A 23,060-nucleotide genomic window follows, 5' to 3' on the forward strand; every position below is an offset into this window, starting at 1 on the left:
CCGGGGCCAAGGCCGCTGGGCCGACGCTAATCACCGAGGCCAAGGCTGCTGGTCCGACGCTAATCACTGAGGCCAAGGCCGCTGAGCCGACGCTAATCACCGAGGCCAAGGCCGCTGAGCCGACGCTAATCACCGAGGCCAAGGCCGCTGAGCCGACGCTAATCACCGAGGCCAAGGCCGCTGAGCCGACGCTAATCACCGAGGCCAAGGCCGCTGAGCCGACGCTAATCACCGAGGCCAAGGCCGCTGAGCCGACGCTAATCACAGAGGCCAAGGCTGCTGGTCGACGCTAATCACCGAGGCCAAGGCCGCTGGTCGACGCTAATCACCGAGGCCAAGGCTGCTGGGCCGACGCTAATCACCGAGGCCAAGGCCGCTGAGCCGACGCTAATCACCGAGGCCAAGGCTGCTGGTCGACGCTAATCACCGAGGCCAAGGCTGCTGAGCCGACGCTAATCACCGGGGCCAAGGCCGCTGGGCCGACGCTAATCACCGAGGCCAAGGCCGCTGAGCCGACGCTAATCACCGAGGCCAAGGCCGCTGAGCCGACGCTAATCACCGAGGCCAAGGCCGCTGAGCCGACGCTAATCACCGAGGCCAAGGCCGCTGAGCCGACGCTAATCACAGAGGCCAAGGCTGCTGGTCGACGCTAATCACCGAGGCCAAGGCCGCTGGTCGACGCTAATCACCGAGGCCAAGGCTGCTGGGCCGACGCTAATCACCGAGGCCAAGGCCGCTGAGCCGATGCTAATCACCGAGGCCAAGGCTGCTGGTCGACGCTAATCACCGAGGCCAAGGCTGCTGAGCCAACGCTAATCACCGGGGGCAAGGCCGCTGGGCCGACGCTAATCACAGAGGCCAAGGCTGCTGGTCCGACGCTAATCACCGAGGCCAAGGCCGCTGAGCCGACGCTAATCACCGAGGCCAAGGCCGCTGAGCCGACGCCAATCACCGAGGCCAAGGCCGCTGAGCCGACGCTAATCACCGAGGCCAAGGCCGCTGAGCCGACGCTAATCACCGAGGCCAAGGCCGCTGAGCCGACGCTAATCTCAGAGGCCAAGGCCACTGAGCCGACGCTAATCACAGAGGCCAAGGCCGCTGAGCCCAGCAGCAAAGACACCTGCTCAACCGTCTTGCAACCTGGTGGCATATGAGGTAACCAACCAGAGGAGGGGCCTGCTGCCGCCAAGACCGAAACTAACAGCAGCACCGCCAGTATATTACAAGCACCGACGCCTCCGTTAGTGCCTGATGACCTCGGTGATGAGGAGCCAGCACAGGTTTGTCTGGGGAAATACCCAACCCGCCTGTACTGTGGGAGAAAACTGACATTTTTTAGCATGTGGTTCAAAGGCAGAGAGTGACTGCTGCAAGGCAGATGCAGTTTGATGAGTTATGGGAGAAATACAAGCATACGGACACCCCCGCTCCAAGCAAACGGCAAAGAGTAGTGAGTAGTAATCTGAAAGAATATGTGGTGGAAACACCAATGGGCCAGCTAGAAGAGGACAATGAGAGGGAGTGCAAAATACTGTTTTTCAACACTCTGGATGCTGTACTGGGAGAAATGTCAGCAAGATTTAACCAATGAACCGCCAACTTGTTGAGGCCCTGTGTGCCTTGCACCCAGAGAATGAAACATTTATGGATGTGGAAAAAGTGGAACCACTGCTGGACTTAATCTCAGGAGATTTTGTGGAAACTGAGTTTACTGTCGCACGCCAGTTTCTACAGACTGAAATCGCCCGATCTGGAGAAGAAAAATGGACATCGCAGAGCATTTTGGAGAGATTCTCCGGGCCTCTAACAGCAATGTCTACTATGATGATGGCATTGAAGCTGGGATTAACATTTGGAGCATCCACGGCAACATGCGAGAACTCCTTTTCAACATAGAAAAACGTATTCAGTGAGCAGAGACGGAGTATGTTGCACAGGAGGAAAGGGCAGCTGATTCAACTGGCATTTGAGAGGGATCTTACAAGCAAATTCCGTGGAGAGTGGAACGAGAGACTGCTGAGGAGGTTCAACACAGCATCAAGGAGGCTGCAACTCTTTTGAATCTGGGTGAGAACAGGCAGCCTGGCTGGGCTTGGAGTATTGAGTTATTTGCTAGCTTTTGGAAATGCGTGGCAAACGTCAGAAATAGGCGTAGACGTGATTTTCTTTATTGGCGTTGCTGCCAAGTCTACTGCTTGATTTCTGTGATTGGATTGGAAATGTTTGGTTTATAATATATTCAGATTGTTTTTAATGTTGTTTTATAATGTAGAAGAGGTGCTTTGCATTACATTGATGAGGGTGGGCAGACCTTGACAAATGGTTGAGTAACGATGTAGCTATAGTGTTGCCATAAACAACTCGTTGCTATGGAATACTAATGTCTCTGTTATCATACGCAGTGTAGGACGGCACTCTTGTGGAAAGACAGCTTGGTAGCTGCGTCCAAGCTGCATTGTACCGATAAGTCCTGGTAGTGCATTGTACATTATTGTTTGCTTTCCGCCATTCAAAATGCATTGTTTTGGCATGAGGAAGGGTTATTACGGTAATTAGCAACTGTTTTACATTGTATTGGCATGAGGAAGTGTTATTACGGTAATTAGCAACTGTTTTACATTGTATTGGCATGAGGAAGTGTTATTACGGTAATTAGCAACTGTTTTGCATTGTATTGGCATGAGGAAGGGTTATTACGGTAATTAGCAACTGTTTTGCATTGGATTGATGGGTATTGTGCATGTAGCTGTGTAGCGTTGTGATAACTTGTAATTTCTCGAGACGGTTATGAATTGTCCACGTTTGTAAAGCGGTGCAGTAGCCTGTATTCTTGCGGCAAGACAGCCGTGCGTGGCTGCAAATACATTGTGTGTAATTGTACTATCGATTATAATCCATCCTGTGTTATCAGCAAGCGAAAATAGTTGTGCCCCCTTAGTAATTTCTGATGCCCCCTTGCCGAGTTAATCCTACCGCCGGGCCTGGGTTACAGGTGAAATAAATTATGGTGAACGTGCAAGGTGATGAGATTGATGCTCCTTTCCAATAAATATCCAGGGTCTTATTCTGGTGACATGTTGATCGATGCTTGGCTGCTAATGAAGGTAGTTATGTGGCTCTACATTAGATCACTCAAATATGGTATCCTTGCGCGCTGCAGGATACATTCAGAGTAAGAGTTAGTGATTAGTCCGGAGTCCCGGCTAGTGCTGCGGCTGACCCCCTTAAATACCTGCCGCCTCAGTACATCCACCTCTTCCTTTTCTCACCTCATTCATTTGTCTTGGAGATGAGAGGCTGGTGGTTGACAGAGGAAAATGAAACCAGGTAGAAAGAGGAGGATACAGGGCATTCAGAAAGGATTCTGACCCCTTGACCTTTTCCACATTTTGTTACGTTACAGCATTCTACAATTGATTAAATAAATAACAGTCCTCATCAAATGAAATCAGATTTTATTTGTCACATACACGTGTTTAGCAGATGTTATAGTGGGTGTAGCGAAATGCTTGTGCTTCTAGCTCCGACAGTGCAGTAATATCTCACAAGTAATATCTAACAATTTCACAACATATACCCAATACACACAAAACTAGTAAGGAATGGGATTTAAGAATATATACATATATGGACAAGCACTGACAGAGCGGCATTGACTAAGATACAGTAGAATATTATAGAATAGAATGCAGTATATACATATGAGATGAGTAGTGCAAGATATGTAAACATTATTCATGGTTAACTAGTCTGTTTATTCCACTGATTCATATTGATACCAGTCCATTCATTGGCTGTAAAAGTGGGTAAAACCAGACAAGCATATAACGGTAGCTATGTGGTCTTTACTTGGGTGTGTTTCAGCAGGGTGAGGTCAGAGAAAGTAAAGAAGACTAGTGTGCTCGGAACAGTGAACAAACAAAGGCAGAAGCTGCTGGTAAAGCAACACTCACGGTGTGAGGGAGAGTGGTAAAGCAACACTCACAGTGTGATGGAGAGTGGTAAAGCAACACTCACGGTGTGATGGAGAGTGGTAAAGCAACACTCACGGTGTGATGGAGAGTGGTAAAGCAACACTCACGGTGTGATGGAGAGTGGTAAAGCAACACTCACGGTGTGATGGAGAGTGGTAAAGCAACACTCACGGTGTGATGGAGAGTGGTAAAGCAACACTCACGGTGTGATGGAGAGTGGTAAAGCAACGGTGTACAGATGTAAAATAAATAAGTGTTAGCTTCCTCAGCACCATGCACCCCACTGTTGCCACCGGCGGTGACCAGAAGAAGAAACCGGAGACAGTGACAGACTACAATAACACAAAGGTATATACAGTATCTCTACCATATACAGATAGCCTTCCCATCTGCCAAACACCAAATAGGATCCCCTTTTATTATATTACATTCATATTATTACTATTAGTATTATCATTCTATATAATTATATCCTTTTCTATTCTATTTTATTTTTGTGGATGCTAGACCAGATGTCCAGACTGTACTCTGTAAAAGGGGGTACTCTCCTCTGGCCTGTTGACTGTACTCTGTAAAAGGGGGTACTCTCCGATGGCCTGTTGACTGTCCTCTGTAAAAGGGGGTACTCTCCCCTGGCCTGTTGACTGTACTCTGTAAAAGGGGGTACTCTCCTCTGGCCTGTTGACTGTACTCTGTAAAAGGGGGTACTCTCCGCTGGCCTGTTGACTGTACTCTGTAAAATGGGGTACTCTCCTCTGGCCTGTTGACTGTACTCTGTAAAAGGGGGTACTCTCCTCTGGCCTGTTGACTGTACTCTGTAAAAGGGGGTACTCTCCGCTGGCCTGTTGACTGTACTCTGTAAAAGGGGGTACTCTCCTCTGGCCTGTTGACTGTACTCTGTAAAAGGGGGTACTCTCCTCTGGCCTGTTGACTGTACTCTGTAAAAGGGGGTACTCTCCTCTGGCCTGTTGACTGTACTCTGTAAAAGGGGGTACTCTCCTCTGGCTTGTTGACTGTACTCTGTAAAAGGGGGTACTCTCCGCTGGCCTGTTGACTGTACTCTGTAAAAGGGGGTACTCTCCTCTGGCCTGTTGACTGTACTCTGTAAAAGGGGGTACTCTCCTCTGGCCTGTTGAGGTGTTCTACAATATGCTCGACATGACTGCTATCAACACGTGTTGTACAAGCAATGCCTTGACAAGACAGTCAGCAGGAGACATTTCATCATGGATCTGGCATGTGAGCTTGGTGAGAACCACATGAACGCAGAGAAAGAAGCTACAGTCACCAAGCAGGCCGCCAAGACAGCAGGTCCTGCTCTCCCTCTTCCCCAAGCACCACAGCTCCCACTGGGGAAAAATACACAATGTCAAGACAGCAGGTCCTGTTCTCCCTCTTCCCCAAGAACCACAGCTCCCACTGGGGAAAAATACACAATGTCAAGACAGCAGGTCCTGCTCTCCCTCTTCCCCAAGCACCACAGCTCCCACTGGGGAAAAATACACAATGTCAAGACAGCAGGCCGAACAAGGCCCATGAAAACTGTGTGCAGGCAACCGATTTGATTTGTTTGTGGAACCGAACCATAAAGAGAAGACGTGATTGGTTCATGTGTAAAGGCTCGGTACAGTGTCTGATACAAGCAACAAATGATTGTTTTTATATCTTGTCATCAATATATTTCCACAAATATTTATTTATGCAATTCATCCTTTACAATTGTTAATGCACTGGTGCTTTTGTTTATGAATACAGCAAATAATTTCACCTGAGCACCTGGCTAGTTATATTATTATTATAATACTTTTTTTAATTTGTACTTTGTCAAAATAAACTGTAAATGGACTTTATTAACTCTATTACTAATTGAATCTACAAATACAGTTGATTAAATGGTTTACACTGTAATGTTTTTATTGTAAGGGAAACAGAAATAGGATATTGGCCGATTTTATTTTTACTTTGTAGAATTAACTATTGTTGTTATTTTATTTATATATTTCCACAAATATTTCTTCATGCAATTAATCCTTTACAATATATGATGCACTATGTATCAAGCGTTTATTTAACAAACCATGTTTGCACACCTTGCACCTTGCTGGTTGATATGCATCTGATGCATTTGCTAAAGTGGACGCCTGGTAACTTTCTCTAGCGGGTACTTATATGCTGAAAGAACAGGCGGTTCTAGTGTTAAGGACTGGTAGATGGGTGTTGCTCATGCATTCACTCATGCTGACCGGCTCCAGTACTTTGTTCTTGACTAAAGCCTCCAAGTCAGCCTTGACTTCTGGTCTGATAGCATAAGGTACAGGTCCTGCTTTCAGAAACGTTGGTTTGCTGTCTGGCTTAATGCTAAGCTTCCCTGTAATGTCGTTCATACTACTCAGCTGTCCATTAAAGACTTCTCCATGTTTCTTTAAGATGGCAGGTAGGTCTGTGTCTCCATGTGTCATTGTATGCACTGATGGCCAATCCAGTGTGATTTTCTCCAACTATGAACATCCCAGTAGTGATGCATAGTGTCCTTTCACAACATAGAGTGGCAGCTTTTCAGTTTGTCTGTTTACCTGAACTGTGACATCAGTGATGCCTCTCACAGCGACAGATTCACCTGTGTAAGTCTTTAACACGAGGTGCGCTGGTTGAAGTGGAAGGTGTTTCAGTGTCTTTTTTCTGACACAAGAGATACAGCTGCCCCTGTGTCAATCTCCTGGGACAACCCCAACCCACCCTCCAACCCCTCCTGGGACCACCCCAACCCACCCTCCAACCCCTCCTGGGACCACCCCAACCCAGCCTCCAACCCTCCTGGGACCACCCCAACCCACCCTCCAACCCCTCCTGGGACCACCCCAACCCACCCTCCATCCCCTCCTGGGACCACCCCAACCCACCCTCCAACCCTCCAACCCTCCTGGGACCACCCCAACCCACCCTCCAACCCTCCTGGGACCACCCCAACCCACCCTCCAACCCTCCAACCCTCCAACCCTCCTGGGACCACCCCAACCCACCCTCCAACCCCTCCTGGGACCACCCCAACCCACCCTCTAACCCCTCCTGGGACCACCCCAACCCACCCTCCAACCCCTCCTGGGACCACCGCAACCCACCCTCCAACCCCTCCTGGGACCACCCCAACCCACCCTCCAACCCCTCCTGGGACCACCCCAACCCACCCTCTAACTCCCTTGATGAGATTTGTCAGCAGAACATCGACTGAGGTTGATTCTGTGACGTCACAACAGATCTTGTTCTTCTGGAAGTCTAGGGGCAGTCGGCACTCATCCAGACCATCAAAGATGAACAGAACTTTGTACTTGTCGTAGTTGGAGATTCTTGATTCTTTGGTTTCCATTGAGAAGTGATTGAGAAGTTTAATCAAAGTGTGTTTTTCAATTTTCATCAAATTCAGCTCCCGAAAAGGGAATGAAAATACAAATTGGACATCCTGATTTGCTTTTCCTTCAGCCCAGTCCAGAATGAACTTCTGCACAGAGACTGTTTTTCCAATGCCAGCGACTCCCTTTGTCAATACAGTTCTGATAGGTTTGTCTTGTCCAGTTAAGGGTTTGAAGATGTCGTTACATTTGATTGCAGTCTCTGGTCTTGCTTGTTTCCTGGTTGTTGTCTCAATCTGTCTCAGCTCATGTTCATTATTGACCTCTCCTGTTCCACCCTCTGTGATGTAGAGCTCTGTGTAGATCTTATTGAGAAGTGTTGGGTTTCCTTGTTTAGCGATCCCCTCAAATACACATTGAAACCTCTTCTTTATATTCTCTTCAAGCAACTGAAATAAATCAAGTAAATCAGTTAAGCAAGAGACTAAATGCTTTCTCATTAACACATTAATGAATGATTGACAGATCAACTTTACTTGAGGTAAACAAAAACAAATGTACATAACAGGACCACATACACTGAATATGGAGGCCAGGTCTGTTTGATGACTCTGGGAAGACTGACAACTGAGAATCTCTGACTCTGATCTCTCCTTTTGGTTTCTGTGGACAAAACATCAGATTACATTTCCTCATCCAGGGAGTGCACACACACACACACACACACACACACACACACACACACACACACACACACACACACACACACACACACACACACACACACACAAACACACACACACACACACACACACACACACACACACACACACACACACACACAGGGAGGGAATGTAGTGTTTGTTTAATATTGTTTCAGGACTATGAAAATTGAAAAAAGGATTGGCCTATGGATTATGAAAACAAAAAAAATGAATGGGAAAATGGGAGATGAGAAATGACTAGAGACAGTGTTGTTTAACTCACTGACCATGACCCATGAGTTCTTCTTACCTTTGTTCAGTAGAAAAGTCTCCCTCTCTGAAGAATATAGGATGATCCATAGACCAGTCACTCTTCATGGACACACAGCTGGGTACAGGGGAGGCTGGTCTCTCCTGCTTGATTGGACTTCAACAAAACAGAGACAAACATTACATCTCTCATCTACTCTGAGCTCAGATGGGGAAACATGAGAAGAGTTTAATTCCAAAATACTATATATCCATTTTCAGAAATGTTGGTAAATTAGCTTTTATTGTTTGAATAAATTATGAAAGAGATTGGTGTGTTTCTTCACTATCAATCATGGCTTGGGATTGTTCAATGACAGACATGTATTTGTTTAAAATCTATCACTTCATGGTTTCATTTCAGAGACAAATAATCTTTTTTTTTGCAAAATGCTATATATCTGCCTCACTCACAGAGAAATAAGTAGTACTACTAGGTTTTACACTGTAATAATATATATATCTGCCTCACTCTCAGAGAAATAAGTAGTACTGCTAGGTTTTACACTGTAATAATATATATATCTGCCTCACTCTCAGAGAAATAAGTAGTACTGCTAGGTTTTACACAGTAATAATATATATCTGCCTCACTCTCAGAGAAATAAGTAGTACTGCTAGGTTTTACACAGTAATAATATATATCTGCCTCACTCTCAGAGAAATAAGTAGTACTGCTAGGTTTTACACAGTAATAATATATATCTGCCTCACTCTCAGAGAAATAAGTAGTACTGCTAGGTTTTACACAGTAATAATATATATCTGCCTCACTCTCAGAGAAATAAGTAGTACTGCTAGGTTTTACACTGTAATAATATATATATCTGCCTCACTCTCAGAGAAATAAGTAGTACTGCTAGGTTTTACACAGTAATAATATATATCTGCCTCACTCTCAGAGAAATAAGTAGTACTGCTAGGTTTTACACAGTAAAAATATATCTGCCTCACTCTCAGATAAATAAGTAGTACTGCTAGGTTTTACACAGTAATAATATATATCTGCCTCACTCTTAGAGAAATAAGTAGTACTGCTAGGTTTTACACAGTAATAATATATATCTGCCTCACTCTCAGAGAAATAAGTAGTACTGCTAGGTTTTACACAGTAATAATATATATCTGCCTCACTCTCAGAGAAATAAGTAGTACTGCTAGGTTTTACACAGTAATAATATATATCTGCCTCACTCTCAGAGAAATAAGTAGTACTGCTAGGTTTTACACTGTAATAATATATATATCTGCCTCACTCTCAGAGAAATAAGTAGTACTGCTAGGTTTTACACAGTAATAATATATATCTGCCTCACTCTCAGAGAAATAAGTAGTACTGCTAGGTTTTACACAGTAATAATATATATATCTGCCTCACTCTCAGAGAAATAAATAGTACTGCTAGGTTTTACACAGTAATAATATATATCTGCCTCACTCTCAGAGAAATAAGTAGTACTGCTAGGTTTTACACAGTAATAATATATATCTGCCTCACTCTCAGAGAAATAAGTAGTACTGCTAGGTTTTACACAGTTATAATATATATATATGCCTCACTCTCAGAGAAATAAGTAGTACTGCTAGGTTTTACACAGTAATAATATATATCTGCCTCACTCTCAGAGAAATAAGTGGTACTGCTAGGTTTTACACAGTAATAATATATATCTGCCTCACTCTCAGAGAAATAAGTAGTACTGCTAGGTTTTACACTGTAATAATATATATATCTGGCTCACTCTCAGAGAAATAAGTAGTACTGCTAGGTTTTACACAGTCAAATGTGGCCGACCGGCTCGATTCAATCTTATGTTGCAAAATTAGATTATTATTATTTTTTTTACATTGGATAAAAGTAGAGACTCAGCTAGAAAAAGGTATATCATACACTACAGTTGAGGAACAATGGGAAAGTAATTCTGCTTTGAAAGATGATAAACTTGTAACCTCAATTTTGAGAAAATGGCCTTTCAAAGTTTTGGTACACCTACTGGAGAGCTCTTCTTTATCTACAGTGGTATTACTTTGGCAGATAATGTCACCCATCTAAAAAAATAGTATATACTGTGCTCCTGTGGTCCTCTGTAGCTCAGCTGGTAGAGCACGGCGCTTTTAACGCCAAGGTAGTGGGTTCGATCCCCGGGACCACCCATACACAAAAAAAATTATGCATGCATGACTGTAAGTCGCTTTGGATAAAAACGTCTGCTAAATGGCTTATTATTATTATATATATATATATATAGTTAACTAAATGTATGGTGTTTTTGGTTTATGTCAGTTTCATTGTTTGTTATGCTATAAATTGTTATGTTATGGTTGTAAGTGGTAAAATGAACTAGAAAATGTCATATTTTGAAATCTGAGTAATTACTACTTTAGTAAGGATATACTTTATTCAGTACTATACTTTATTCAGTACTACTGCAGTTGCTAAATAATTCCAATAGATGGCAGCATAAGACCATGAATGACATTTCAGAAGGTTAGTTTAGTTTTCTCCCTGGATACACCACCACTCCCCCTCACAGGAAAACTCCTGCACATGCTTTTTACTGTCCCTTGCCACACTGCTAACGCAAAAGGAACGACTGAAAAGGCATTTAACAGATTACTGTGAAATAATATAATGATGATTAATGTTTATTATTAGCTGTTTTTATGCTCATGTTTTGAAATTATACTTCATTACTATAAAGATTATCAATAAGCCTGAACATTAATTTAGTCACCTCTGGTTGAGAAAAACGTATTTTCCTAGTACATTCATTGTCAGATTCATCAACCAGCAGCGAGCACTCTGCCTTCTAGCACAAGCGAGGGGCATGTTGAGGTACATTTGCTAACCGGGAGGGTTGCATGATTTAATTCATTGGTGGGCTGGAAGACGCACTCTTGTCTTATCTATTCCGAGGTTGTTTAATCGCAATATTAGATATTTAAAAATGCATGTATATTAGAGTTGAGGTTGGAGCATCTGACTAGTGATTATTTACCAGGGGTTCAACACCTGCTATAGTCACTATTTAATTGCTCTTCCAAAAGCATCACAGGCCTAATACGAGATATATAGCTAGCTAAAGTAATGAGTGACCATTTTAGAAAATCATGGGACATTTAGAATTTGGTTGCATGCTATTTTATGTCAATCATATTGCTGCTTGTAGCCTATAACTGATGCTTCGTGGTCTTATGCTGCCATCTATTGGAAATATTTTGCTATTAAAAGTTATTAATTCACGTACAGACGTTGGTGAGGCAGCTGAGAAATAAAGTGTATTAGATCAGTCTCAAACCTGCCCCACACCAATTGCTGGACCTTCACACAGAGGTTACTAGGTCACCCAATTCAAACCACATTTGAAAAATAAAACAAATGTGTCTTATTTATCAAGTGTTCTGTCTTGCAATTATACATATAATAAAATAACAACAAAATAATCAAAACGCTATTTAATACTATAATTGTATTTACTAAGATAATATTATTACTAAAATAGTTTCTAAAAGTGTTCTAGGCTACCCTACCCTAGAATTAGGGGTTATGGCTAAAATAGGTTATAAGTATGGTAAGAGTTTCTGTATAGCACTTTGTGACATCTGCTGGTGTAAAAAGGGCTTTATAAATACATTTGATTGATTGTTAGGTTTAGGGTTTATATGGCAAAAAACAGTATGGGTTTATAGCACTCTTGCGCCTCCCTTTGGCCATCTGTGGGTACTACATAACTCATTCATTACATTTTTTACATTTACATTTTACATATTTAGCAGACGCTCTTATCCAGAGCGACTTAAAGTTAGTGAGTGCATACATTTTCATACTGGCCCCCCGTGGGAAACGAACCCACAACCCTGGCGTTGCAAGCACCATGCTCTACCAACTGAGCTATATGACACTTGCTAGGCTCATAATCTGAGGTAGCAACTGTGTCAGATCTACAAATCCATTAGCTAGACCACCTGATTAGACAACAATCACCCCATTATACCCATTTGGTTTGCAACTCAGTGAACCTGCGCAGCATTCGCTCAATTTGATACCTACGAACGAAGATTTCGATGCATATCAAATTACCCAGCAGTCATTTAGAAACAACAAGTCATCAAAACAATTTTTATTTCTTAATTAAAAAATGTCTTCTGGCTGTTTAAATCGGCCACATCTTGAAAAAGAGGACAGGGACATGCGTTTTGTTTAGATTGTACACTTTTTTCTTAAAATGTTTGATGGCTAGCCAGCCATCGCCTCTTAAACTGTGTCTCACCTCACTATTGATGACCACAACATGTACTCAGGTGAACAGTGAGCGCGGTCACCAAGCAGTAACCTTGTAAATAATAAGTTACCTGAGGTAAACCTACAGAAGAACTAATAGGAGCTGGAAGGGTGAAAAATGCCCAAACATAAGGCCTGTTTTTTCGCGATTACATCATAACCAGGGACAGAAGGTAATATTATGAAACTGGGCTCCATGGTGGATGCAATGAACTAATTTTATCAGAAATAAACGTTGTAAAAAATGTCACTTGAGGCGCCCCGAAAATAATATTAAAAAGTTTGGTCCTTGGACACAGAGGGATTAAACACTAAAGTTACCGTCCATCTAGTGAAGAGAGGAGAACCGGACAGAGGGATGGTAGGTAGCCAGCATCCGTCAACGAGAGAGGGAGAAGCCCTCCACCGTATTTAACAGGTGGAAGAAACAACCAGGGAGCTCCATCCGTCCACAAGAAAAGCAGGCAGCCGGTGATGATGTAGTGGTAGCTAGGATAACTAGGATGCTGCTGGTAAAGAGTAGCTAGCTTAGCTAGCTGTACCGACTAGCTTGGCTAGCTAGCAGGTCGTTCGTCTGTCCCTCGTCTCGAGGATGATGACGAATCCGGTGAACCACACAATTCAACAAGAATAGCGAGTGAAAAGGATCTGGCTACACTCATACTGTCACTGACCATTAAGCAAAAAAGCAAATTGAACAATAAACTTCGGTGTCTCAACACTGTAACGAACTCCATCGTTGTTCCCCAACATCACCTCAGCCCACTCTGCGCGTAACTGGACAATATGCTTGGCGCCAAACCGTCCGTGGACGCGGACAGTTCCAGAACGCGGACATGAGCAGAGCAGCACAATAAACTAAACCCAGTCTTTACACTGGCTTACATTAGTAATATTCATTTTTTATTATGTAAAACAAAATGATTCGTTTTTTAAAACAATGTTTTGAGATCTGGGCCCATATCCAAAAAGCGTCTCAGAGTAGAAAATGTGTCGTATAAATGCTGAGAATAAAGCCATTTTAGTCCTACTCTTATGGGTATAAATTAAAGCTATGCATGAAGCCTCTTTATTCATAAGCGTCCCACCTAGTTGGCAGATATTTAGGACACCTCATGAGCTGTACTAACCAGTTAAGAGGTACCAGCAGGTGTCTTGATAATAGAAACATGCAGCGAGTCAGTGGTTCCTGTGCAACATGTAATTGCTTTGGAGCAGTGGTGACCTGTCATTCAGGGCAGAGCCCCGCCTGTTTAGCAGATGCTCTTACCCAGAGCGATTTACAGTAAGTGCATTCATCTTAAGATAGCTAGGTGAGACAACCAGATAATACAGTCAAATATACAGGATATTTTTGCAATAAAAATAATAATAATTATCTACATCTAAAATCTATTAATTAAACATCTGAGAACAGTAATATTGAAGGTACCCATAAGCAACCATTTCTGATTATTGTGGAAATAGCATTTAGGAAATAAACTCTTAATAATTCTTAAACAAAATTGTCATCTCACATCTTAGCTTTGGTGTCATGTTCCCCAGAGAGACTCATTTTAGAGGCAGGGCCCCCCTCCTCTCTCTCCCCAGAGAGACTCATTTTAGACCACTGACCCCTAAAAAGAGATCCAACATGTTGGTTGTAGTTAACACAGTAATTCTTGAATGTGAATTGTTATCATTTATTAATTATCTCTTACAAAACATTTACTAACAGACATATCGAAACAGTCAGGTGATTTAATGCAATCACATGAATATGTAGTTGTGACATCTCTTCACCATGGCCATGTCACACACTTATTTGTATTCATTAAAAGTCAGCCAATTATTATCTTTAAATCTGTTCTTTTCTAAACGTATCTGAGAATGTAGACAGAAGGGCTAAAACGGGCTTGATTGATCTGCAGGGGGATCAGTGATCTATAGAGAAAGGTTTTTTGCCACAATTAAGAGATTTTTTATTATTTAAAGTAGGCTAGGTTATAATGTATAACAGTATTTTTTTGTGTAAAGCAGATCAAGGTCTATACCTCAGCCAGTGGTGACCCGTCATTCAGGGCAGGTGGCCTTTCCTGTTTTGCATGTTATTTTGGCATTAATACGTGTCACATATCAGTTTGCAAAAAATGTAAAAAATAATGTATATATAATTGAGTTAATAAAGCCGCAAAAAAACATGGTCTCTTTTTTGTTTTCTTGAGTAAGGCAGCTCCAAAATGCAGGTGTTTCAGCCTAGCTCAGTGCTTTCTGTGGTGGTGGGTCAAGCCAGAAGACAATACAGAGCATTGCTTCGTGATTGGCTCAGTGTTCTGTCACTCATGGGGACACTACGTCACCGCCAAGTCTAAGGGTAGAGCTAGAAAATTCAAGCCCATTGGGTGCTGCCACAGAGTTACATTAGAAGTGCGCATTCAAGAAGGTCATTGGCCACAGATAAAATGACGTCAAATCACATTATATCTACAGTAGCTTTGATTGGACTGATCATGTCAACATCATACTTTCAAAATCTTAGCCAGCAGTCATCATCACGAATCAAGTTGACAATCTACAGGCAAATCCTTTTTAATCCTTGTCATATGAAGAGAAATAATGAAGAGAAATGATAGGGCAGCTGTTGGGACTCTGCTGTTGGGACTCTGCTGTTGGGACTCTGCTGTTGGGACTCTGCTGTTGGGACTCTGCTGTTGGGACTCTGCTGTCGGGACTCTGCTGTCGGGACTCTGCTGTCGGGACTCTGCTGTCGGGACTCTGCTGTCGGGACTCTGCTGTTGGGACTCTGCTGTTGGGACTCTGCTGTTGGGACTCTGCTGTTGGGACTCTGCTGTTGGGACTCTGCTGTTGGGACTCTGCTGTTGGGACTCTGCTGTTGGGACTCTGCTGTCGGGACTCTGCTGTCGGGACTCTGCTGTCGGGACTCTGCTGTTGGGACTCTGCTGTTGGGACCAGTGGCGGCTCCTGAAAAAATTCTCAGGGGGGGCAATTTTTCTGATGATTTAGGTGACCTACACACATTTTTAAAAAGATATGTCCAGCAACAACATGAAGACAGGGGCAGCATATAAGTCAATACCAGAAGCATTTATTGACTGATCTCAAAAGTGTTGGCTTACAAAATCAAAATAAGTTATCACAGTAAAAATAATCAAGGGTGTTCTTTCACATTCCTCAACACTGCATAAACAATATGCATTTCCATAAACAAATGAAATATCAGCTGAAAATACAGCATCTTGGTATTTGTTCAGATTGCAGGATCAACAAGAGCTTTTACCACATTTTTTGCCTCATGGTTGAATTGGAAATATGTGCACCTGAGCATAATTCACAACAAGCAAGCAGGAGCTTTTGATAGAGGCTACTGAAAACATTGATGCAAGTTATTGGTAATAAGACATTTTTATAGACTTCCATATTCTGCCCTCTTGTATAGATTTGTGAAAATGAACAGTGATAGACATTTTGCTTGAAAACAGAATTTGAAAGTAATTTCTAGAAAAGGTAAACACAGCTATCTGTATGGCTTTGTAAAAATGAACAACCATATTCTGGCCAATTGTATAGATTTGTAAATATGAACAACCATATTCTGGCCAATTGTATAGATTTGTAAAAATGAACATGAACAGATATTTTTTTTTGTTTTACTTTTTTTAAAATGAAAAATAACTATTTTAAACAACATCAACTGTGAACTGATTTGGGCGTGTGTGTGTTAAAGAGACAGGGAGGGAGGGACAAAGAGAGAGAGAGGCTACATTACTTGTACTGAAACTGTTCTCTTCTCTGTTTCAATACAGCAAAGCGTTCAATGACTTTCTCATTGAAATCAGGCATGCTGAGGACTAGTTCCCTCTCCATGGAAAGCATGGCCAGTGCATTCAGACGTTCCTGGCCCATTGAATTTCGCAGGAATGTCTTAACTCGTGTCAAAGTTGAGAAACATCTCTCAGCTTCAGCTGTTGTCATGGGAGTAGTTATGAGGATGTTCAACAGAGTCACAGTCTCAGAGAACGTCTCCTGGAGGTTGTAGCTCATGAGAACCTGGTACAGTGCCAGTGCACCACAGCCTCCCTTGAATTCAGGATTCTCATAGATCAGAGATAGTTCTGTCTTGAGCTTTGCCTTGCTCAGCATGGGGTATGCATTCACAGTGGCATTCAGAGCCTCATCAGGAAATGAATGGCAGTACCTTTCAAACATGTCTGCTTGCAGTAAGGTAGCACTCACAAGGTGGCCAGAGAAAGAGAACCTTTCTTTGATGTGATCCAGGATGGTGTTGCAGACCTCTTCAGACAGCCTCTGCTTCTCCTCTTCTCTCAAAGCTGTTCTGGGTCTTTTGGCTCCTGTTGCTTCTTGCAGCTGCTGTTGAGAGGAGTCCCTGAAGGCAAACAGACCAATGTGTTTGTTGGCTTTGTACAGTATTGTTGTCTATGTGATGCACAGGTATATGCAATGTATCCATGATGTATAGTACAAATACTTCAGTTCCACTTAAAATGGGCAGGGATGCATAAAGTCTTTAGTGTTTAAGTTAGCCTTTGTGTCTCACATAGCCTGGATGTTCAGCACAGTATACAGTGGTGCTCATAAGCTTATGATCCCATGCTAAAGTTGACTAAAAAGAGGAATAAAAAAGAAAAGAAAATTGGTGTCCATAAAGGTTGGATTTTCCAACTTTTTTAATTAAGTCATTAAGATAAATTTCCAAAAGATTATTTTTTTATTTTTTTATTCCTCTTTTTAGTCAACTTTAGAATGTGTTCATACACTTATGAGCACCACTGCACAGTACACATAGTATATAAAATAAAATAGATTACACCACTGGCCATATATAATGAGAATAATGTAATTTCAAACACAAATGCAGTCTCCTTTCATGCATACATTTTCAAATAAAGCTCTGCTTTGAGAAAGATCGAATGATATTGTTTAATCTTACCTTATGGCCTGCACACTGCTTGTGAAGCTGTCGAGGGCACTTTTGATAAAGACAGCATCGATGTCCTTCTTCTGTAGCTTCTGGTACAGAATGTCGACGTGGGGCATGATTTTGTGAAAAAGCCGCAGGAAAAAAATAAAATCTTCATCATGCAGCATCCTCACGTAGCCAGATGCCTCTCTCACTGTGCCCTGGTCAAATGAACCCAATGAACCCGTCCGGATGGCTTCAAAACATTCTATTAGGTCGTCTCGATTCTCGTAGACAGTGTTCACGACTCTGCTGTTGAAGTTCCACCGTGTGGATGAAGGTCTGGGCAGTCTTCGTGCAACAGTCTGGTCAAGAATGCTGGTGCGTTTGGGTGACCGGGAAAAAAAAGTTGTAATCCCGCTCAGATCGGAAAAGAAAATGTTCACTTTTTTGATGCGAGAAGTAGCTTGCTGCATGATCAAATTCAGCTGATGCGCATAGCAATGCACGTAATGGGCATTCTTGAAATGCTCACGCACCTTTTTCTGCACACCAGCCTTCTCTCCCCTCATCACACTGGCTCCATCGTAAGCTTGCGCAATGAGTTTGACTTTCTCGTCATCGGCAAAAAGACCGTTCAGTCTCTCCAAAAGTACACTGGCGATTGAGACTGAGGTTGATTCCGAGATGGGAAGGAACTCAAAAAATCGCTCCTGCACTTTGTGCTTGCTATCTATGTACCTCAGCACAAGCACCAACTGTGTCTGTGTAGAAACGTCCGTGGTCTCGTCAGCTTGGATAGCTACGAAGTTCGCAGACTTCACCTCCTCCACAATATGTTCCCTCGTGACCGCTAGCATACACTCCAGTAGCTCGTTTTGAATGGTCTTTGATGTGCCCTTGAAAACTTTAGCATTTTTAAGATGGTCATCAAACACCTCATCTAATTGTGCCACAAAGTTGACAAGTCCAAGAAAAATACCAGGGTTGGTGGAGCCCTCAGTTTCATCTTTGCCTCGCAAAGCTAACTCAAACACGCCGCAAAACTTCACACACTGGATTAGCCGGCTGAGGATATGGCGGTTCTTGCTAACCTCATCGTTGTGGCGGCGGACAGCTAGCCTGTATCCCTCATCCAGTTGAGTGGCAATATTCACTCTCCCCAAAGCAGAAATTCTCAAACAGCTATCCATGTGGGTCTTTGACAGCTCATGTTTCTTAATCTTTTCTGAAAGATGGTGCATGTCGGTTACACCAGTCGCTGTCCAAGCGGTGCTGTCTGCCGTGCCGCCTTCAGGGTGAATGAGTAAGCAGGGGTAGCAGAAAACTGCATTAGCTACATCGCAGCCTGCTAGCCAGGTTTTTCGTTCATACCAATTTTTGGAAAATCCTCGGGTGTAGGACTTCCCCCCTTTAGTAGAAACCTGTTGAATTATTAAATTTGGTCTGGGAGGTCCTAATTGTTTCGTTGCCAATTTATCTTCATTTGTTCGCCGACAAAAGGGAAATTCTTTCAAAGACACAACCGAGTTGCACTGAAGCCTAGCCATGTTGATAGTAGTAGTGAATTGATTGACGCTGCTACCCTCTCTTTTCTTAGTTACGTTCATGTGACGAAAGCGCGTAAGTGCAAGCCCACAGACACCCATTGAGATTGTATTGAAGGCTCTGAAATTTGAAAAAAATAGATTTTACATGGGAGTCTATGACAGAAGTTCTGGGCGATTTTCAATCTGACTGAAATCGCCCCAAAAGGGGGTGGAGCCATTTGAAGCACGACTTTAGCCTGATTCGACATTTAGTGGCAGTGTGGCACTGTGGCAGATCAGACGTATAGATTACAACACTGATAACTACTGTTGCCGTGATATAATTGATTAGAAAAAAAATCCCTTCCTTTTCCCGTTTGGCAGTGCGTCGCCCATATCGCCCTATTGAACAGGCCGTCCCTGGTTGGGACTCTGCTGTTGGGACTCTGCTGTTGGGACTCTGCTGTTGGGACTCTGATGTTGGGACTCTGCTGTTGGGACTCTGCTGTTGGGACTCTGCTGTTGGGACTCTGCTTTATGTAGGCCCTAACAGTTTGTGGTCACCGTTTGTCACCGTTATAGTGCAATGAATGTATTGTTTAGTGTTGTGTTGTGGAGTGGCTTTGCTGGCATGCATCCCCCTTTATTTATGTTTTGCCCCACCAAGATTGACATGCTAAAATCACCACTGACCTCAGCTATAGCCTAGATGACCAGCCTAAACCTGTTCAGATCAGTTCCCATAACGTTATAACAGTAACAGTAGCAGGAGCCTAGTCCTGATACAGATGGAGGTCTATACCTCAGCTATAGCCTACATATCCTAGATGACCAGCCTAAACCTGTTCAGATCAGTTCCCATAACGTTACAGGCCTACCAGTAGCAGGACAGAGCTTGTAGCCTAGATATGGTATTTTACACACCATTTCAAACGGAGACCATCAGGTTTGTCAGCATGATAAGTGATCATAGCTCAAACCTACTCTGACTATTGAATGTCTGACGTCGACCTAACCTTATAATAGTTTGTAGTTTAGCCTAGACTTACCAGGGTCTGCCCGTCTTTCCTACATATCAACACATTTATCCGACTTCTAATGTTACAGAGAAATATGTGCCACAGTTTCAACAGCCATTGGGTAACTGCGTAGGCTACACACTTACTTTCACGTTCATATGAGGAAATCACATAACTTCTTACAGTCGCCTGTGCAGCCGCCTGTTCTCTTGCAGATGAAGTAGCTTTTATAGGCAACTCATTCAACCAGCCTAAACAACAGTAAATAAAAGATGTCAAATGGTCAAAAGTCAATCCTGATATAGCCATGTACATCAAAGAGAGGTGTATTGCTACAGATGTAGGATCTTAATTTTAGCCAGTTTGCTACAGCAGGAAAATAATCCTGCAGCAACAGGACATTTTAATTATTATGTGGATTATAATTAATGAACAATTCTTTTAACACAAAAGTGGAATTGATCATCTTCAGAAACCTTTTTTAAAGCTTAAATACACTCAAATACACTACAAGTTTTAGTTCTCCTGCAACAGGGTGATCAAATTAAGATCCTACATCTGTACAGAGATTATGTTTTTATCTAAATAAGGCAGTTTGAGTTATTAGCAATAACGTTGCAACTGTCAGCTGCTGTAAACCTATGTGATTGGATGTTATAGACCCCCATCTGAACAGTTTCTTTCCCCATGCTGTGGCCCTGACCAACTGGCCATCTGGTCCATAGAGACTAAAGGACTATACACTCTATGCTGCACACCACATCAAGCCATCTCTGAACTGTACTCTAAATAACTGAACTATACTGCATTAGCACTCTGTTCATCTCTCTTAGATATATTTATACTGGTACTGTATATGTATACCCACTGTACTGTATATCTGTATATCAACTGTATTCCCACTGTACTGTATATCTGTATACCAACTGTATTCCCACTGTACTGTATATCTGTATACCAACTGTATACCCACTGTACTGTATATCTGTATACCAACTGTATTCCCACTGTACTGTATATCTGTATATCAACTGTATTCCCACTGTACTGTATATCTGTATATCAACTGTATTCCCACTGTACTGTATATCTGTATACCAACTGTATTCCCACTGTACTGTATATCTGTATATCAACTGTATTCCCACTGTACTGTATATCTGTATATCAACTGTATTCCCACTGTACTGTATATCTGTATACCAACTGTATTCCCACTGTACTGTATATCTGTATATCAACTGTATTCCCACTGTACTGTATATCTGTATACCAACTGTATTCCCACTGTACTGTATATCTGTATATCAACTGTATTCCCACTGTACTGTATATCTGTATATCAACTGTATTCCCACTGTACTGTATATCTGTATATCAACTGTATTCCCACTGTACTGTATATCTGTATACCAACTGTATTCCCACTGTACTGTATATCTGTATACCAACTGTATTCCCACTGTACTGTATATCTGTATATCAACTGTATTCCCACTGTACTGTATATCTGTATACCTACTGTATTCCCACTGTACTGTATATCTGTATACCAACTGTATTCCCACTGTACTGTATATCTGTATACCAACTGTATTCCCACTGTACTGTATATCTGTATACCAACTGTATTCCCACTGTACTGTATATCTGTATATCCACTGTTCATTATCTTATAGCTCTATGCTCACTCTTCCTAGTTGTGTATAATGTTGTACATACATTTGTGTAAACTCTTTTGTCTGTATTCTGTCTCTAAATGTTGTCTGTCACTATCACCATGTAGAATTATGTGTACAGATGTAGGATCTTAATTTGATCACCCCCCCCCCCCCCCCCCACTGCAGAATAACTTTCCCGCAATGCAGGAAATGTAAAACTTGTAGTGTATTTGAGGTTTTAAAAGGCTTATGAAGTTTGTAATTTCCAAGTAGAAATGCCAGACTTGAGTTTCGCTTAATAAAAATGTATCAACCGCTACAAAAATGTCCATTAATTATAATTCGCATAATAATTCACATTTCCTGTTGCAGCAAACTGGCTCAAATTAAGATCCTACATATGTTTGTGCAAATGTACTTGGCGAATATAGGTGATTCTGATTCTGCAAAGGTTGAGTCTTGAATATTGATATATTGAATTTGACTTGCCCACATTCAGTTAGCGCCATTTTGTATGATTAGACTGACACAAACCTGTCTCAGTAGAAGTAGACTGTTAGGTCTGAGTGTTTTACTTCCATTCACTGTACTAAAATTACACCATACATTTAATTTCTCTACACACTTTACAATCATTCCTTGCAGGATTCTCACCTTGTAGCCTGAATTCACAACCAGAACATGTCAAGTCATTGAGATATTTTCAGTTCTGCTGAGAGAGCACCTTCCTGATGACTAGCGCTCTGTATATTCTTATGGGTGAAGTCTGATCTGGAATGTGAAGCTAACTGAAATCTAGATAAGCTTTGAAAAAACAGTATATCTAGCTTGCATCATAGTCCACCCCTCAGGCTAAGTTCAGGTTTCAGCATGAGGCAGACATCAACAGCCGAGTTGTAGGCTACTACCTGGGTCGTATTCATTAGTTTACACCGCAGCCAACAGTTTTAAAATGTTGCATAAACAGTTTACCCCAAACGCTGTCCAACGTGACCTAAACGGTTTCTGTTGCCAAACGTTTTGCTACGGTGGGCACTAATGAACACACACAACCTGTTTTGAGGAAGTGTAAGTTGTTGTTAGTCTTTCCACAGTATTTATTTGTCTCTCTTTCACACAAAATACCTTCCTGAGTGAAAAGAGTTAACAGTAGATTAGAAAGAGAAAATGTTGTTGCTTGTTGTGTTTTAAGCCTGTTTTGAGAAGACAAGTGATAGACCTATGATACAGTAGGAGATCACCCTGGGGAACACAGTCTATAGGTCTATGATACAGTAGGAGATCACCCTGGGGAACACAGTCTATAGGTCTATGATA

General features: G+C 42.3%; 1 protein-coding gene across 1 annotated transcript; it reads right to left on the bottom strand.

The window, feature by feature from the left end:
* Positions 1-1,708: 1,708 nt before the first annotated feature.
* LOC311113932 (zinc finger MYM-type protein 1-like) lies at positions 1,709-18,400 on the bottom strand (the record flags this gene model as incomplete). The annotated part of the gene is made up of 3 exons (XM_084189206.1): positions 17,565-18,400; positions 16,745-17,000; positions 1,709-1,750 (listed from the first exon to the last, which is right to left on the bottom strand). The coding sequence occupies exons 1-3, from the start codon at positions 18,392-18,394 to the stop codon at positions 1,709-1,711; spliced, it is 1,128 nt and encodes a 375-aa protein (XP_084045332.1). The 5' UTR covers positions 18,395-18,400.
* Between the last annotated feature and the right edge of the window lie 4,660 nt (positions 18,401-23,060).

The sequence above is a fragment of the Coregonus lavaretus genome (assembly GCF_964263955.1).
Source record: "Coregonus lavaretus genome assembly, contig: HAP1_SCAFFOLD_1026, whole genome shotgun sequence".
NCBI lineage: Eukaryota > Metazoa > Chordata > Actinopteri > Salmoniformes > Salmonidae > Coregonus > Coregonus lavaretus.